Below are 3143 nucleotides of genomic sequence, written 5' to 3' on the forward strand. Positions count from 1 at the left end.
ACATGGACTGTTATGTCAAATTTAGCTGAGCTAATAAGAATACCAATCGATGCCGTAGCCAGCTTGTCGGACAGTTTGGACAGTCTTGCACAATATTTCTAATGACTCCACATTTGTAAAATGGGTCCAAATTATGTAATTGTATGCATAAAATGGGTCCACTTTTTGTGAAATGGGTCCCGATTTCTCATATTTAGCTTAAAATTGGTAAAATTTAAGAAAATTGGTCCAGATTTTTCATATTTTTGCGTAAAATGGGTCCACATTGTTTGAATTTACGCTTATAGTGTGTCCGGCACTGTTTGAAAATCCTGGACAGACTTGTCCATGAAGGGACTTCCACATATGGAGAGTCTGTACCACCTCAGCTCCACCATGCCTGGGTATAGAAAATATATGATTATGTCAGCTTTAGTTGAACGGAAATGGCACTCTCAATTTGAATATAATTTTCTCTTTTTCTCCATATTTTCTTTTATTTTGAAAAATTTAGGAAGGTCTGGCAGGCTTGTTTTGAGAAAAAACATTGACCAATCAGGACCTGAGCCTCGTAAGACCTACCGGCTACTGTGGGGGTTGCTCTACCAGCTAAGTTATGGGTAACTGGTATTACCATAGTCTTTTCAATTTTCCCATTAGGTATGATTTCCTTAGTGTTGTAATGCATTGACACTAGTAAAAAAAATCAAGAAGCAAATGTATAAATTTCAGACTCTTTAATTTTATTGAACAACTTCCCATTGACTGACACAACTATCAATTGACTGAATTAACTACATTTTACTTTCCACTAATTTCAAATATGTAACTGTTCTCTCTTAAACTGCTTTTGATAATTTTTAAACATAAAGATTTCTATTTTTTGTTCTATTTTTGTTGTTTTCATTTAGAGATATAACAAAGCACATTATCAGGATACATTTCTTTTCAATTTAAATACAGTACTACATTTCTTGGGAATTTCAGGCTCTATTCTTGGTTTCTAGGAATGAATTAAAAAATACTATAATTTAATATTAACATAATATATATCTAGATGTCAGTTAGTTAAACTAGCTAGTCCAATTCTTAATGGGAGTGGGATTAATATTTGATACATTGCAACATCCAAAAGAAACCTTGGTGTAAAAACTACTGTATTATAAAAAACACATTTTTCAGTCACTAGAGGTTGTTAATAAAATGTATATTTACCTGCAAACAAAATTCAAAACTGTTATTAACTATAGGCTATCACTGATTCACATTTTTTATTCTTGAATTTTATTGAAGGAAACATGATCGTGGTATAGGGGTGTTTTGAGAATAACAATTCTTATACATCAGCAAGCAGCTATCACATTATTTATTTCATTTTCTGAAAATAGTAGCAATACAATTATTGCAAGGCTTATTTGTATTGGATACTAACGACTTTGAGGAAAGTGGCATTTCATAATTTCAGGGCTAATTTTACTGGATGATAAAGACTTTGATTGAGCAAACCACTGCTAGCTGAAGGGACCAATTGAAAAACTCCCCATCTAAGAGGCTGTCACAAGAAGGCAAGGAAACCTATGTTTCTACTCAAATAATTTATAATTATATCATAATTTCACCACCAGTTAGTAGATATGTCTAATTTTGTTACATTCAAAGAACAGGTCAAATTACTAGTTTAATGTTTGGGTCATACTGTATGCTGATGATCTTGTTCAGCTAAGCTTAGTAGACATAGCCAGCAATAAAGGATGATTCGTCTGAGCTGAAGCCTTTGACACCACCAGCATACTTCCCTTGAGCTGCTTCACTGTTAGCCTACAGAAGAAGAAAATATTCATGTTCTAAATTAACGTATTACCTTTTAACACCTGCTATAAAAAGATAATATTTAGAAGACAATTACCTACCTTTTAAATCAAATTTATTTCTTTGGATATTTATATAGCACCTTTCGTTTGCAGATACAAAGCACTTATGTCATTGGGTCCACATGCTTAAGTATGTGATCAGCGCAGGAACAAGCAACTCCACCAGGTACCCATTTATACTCCTGGATGGAGATAAAGTGCTCAAGGATGTGATGTTATGTATTTCGGACACATCACCATTTATAGTTGGAGATTATTAAACAAAAATTTGGCTTGATAACACATAAGATGGCGTACATGCATACTTGTTTCATAATATTTATGGGAGCCAATATAACTAGACCACTACAATGAACACAAGCATAATGCCCAGCGAGGGATAGAAACCCAAGCCTCAAGGTTTTGAAACCAAACTGTACACACTCCGGCAAACCAATAGCAGTTTGACAACTGTACTTACCTTTGCCCTCTTTATGAGTTCCTCCTGAGCTCTGGCAACATTTTCAGCTTTACCCTGCCATGCTTTGAGAACGCTAGCTTGCAAAGCACGACCGTATGAGAAGGAAATTGCCCACGGCTTATTTCCCGGCAGCTTGTTCATAGCATCTAAATGAACGGAGGCATCTTCCTCTGACTGACCACCTGACAAGAATGTGATTCCTGGTACTGCAACCGGTACACAGCGCTGCAGGGCTTGTACAGTGGCCACAGCACAATCTTGAGCTGAATACTTTGTTGGACATGATGAGCCAGGCAAAACCATATTAGGCTTCAGAAGGGTGCCCTCAAGGTAGACATGGTGGTCACTTAGAGCTTTGTAGGTGGCAGCAAGTACCTAGAACAGTACAAACACAAACAAATAATTTGTGGCAAAGACAAGCAAACCAGCCACTCGTCGCAAAAATCAATTTTTAGCTATTAATACAGAGTTAAAAAGTAAAATGCAAACTATAAAATGGTAAAAGAATCATTTAAATCCGACATTTCATTATGAAGTTTGAGGAGTTTAAACATACAGTTATTTAAAGAACAATATTTGAGAAATCAGCCTTCAAAGTTTACGATTTTAGGATTTCTTAGGCAGAAACCATCACCAAATTGTTAATATCAGATGGAGCATGACTGTCGTCATGAAATCATCAGAGCAAGTAAGAATATATCCATGAACATGTCTAGGATTAGATATCAACATTTTATACTTAAATCAGTTTTCTAATTAATTTATCTGTTTTTTAAAAGCACTGTGTTAATTGTATTTATATAGAAATGATATTATTTGTAATCAATCCTTTG

The 3143-nt window shown here is 34.8% G+C and overlaps 1 protein-coding gene across 2 annotated transcripts in view; it reads right to left on the reverse strand.

Moving 5' to 3' along the window:
• Nucleotides 1–699: 699 nt before the first annotated feature.
• The window catches only part of LOC117106636 (fructose-bisphosphate aldolase, non-muscle type-like), a 14822-nt gene continuing 12378 nt past the window's right edge, over nt 700–3143 (reverse strand). For both annotated transcript variants that reach the window (XM_033248029.1, XM_033248030.1), the window contains exons 6-7: nt 2311–2685; nt 700–1797 (exon numbers count right to left, since the gene is read on the reverse strand). In XM_033248029.1, the coding sequence (XP_033103920.1) occupies nt 1705–1797; nt 2311–2685 (468 nt within the window). In that variant the 3' untranslated portion in view covers nt 700–1704. The remainder of the gene's footprint in view (nt 1798–2310; nt 2686–3143) is intronic.

This window comes from Anneissia japonica, unplaced genomic scaffold, assembly GCF_011630105.1.
Source record: "Anneissia japonica isolate Jap-2015-1 unplaced genomic scaffold, ASM1163010v1 scaffold1306_len716249_cov185, whole genome shotgun sequence".
In the NCBI taxonomy this organism is placed as follows: Eukaryota; Metazoa; Echinodermata; class Crinoidea; order Comatulida; family Comatulidae; genus Anneissia; species Anneissia japonica.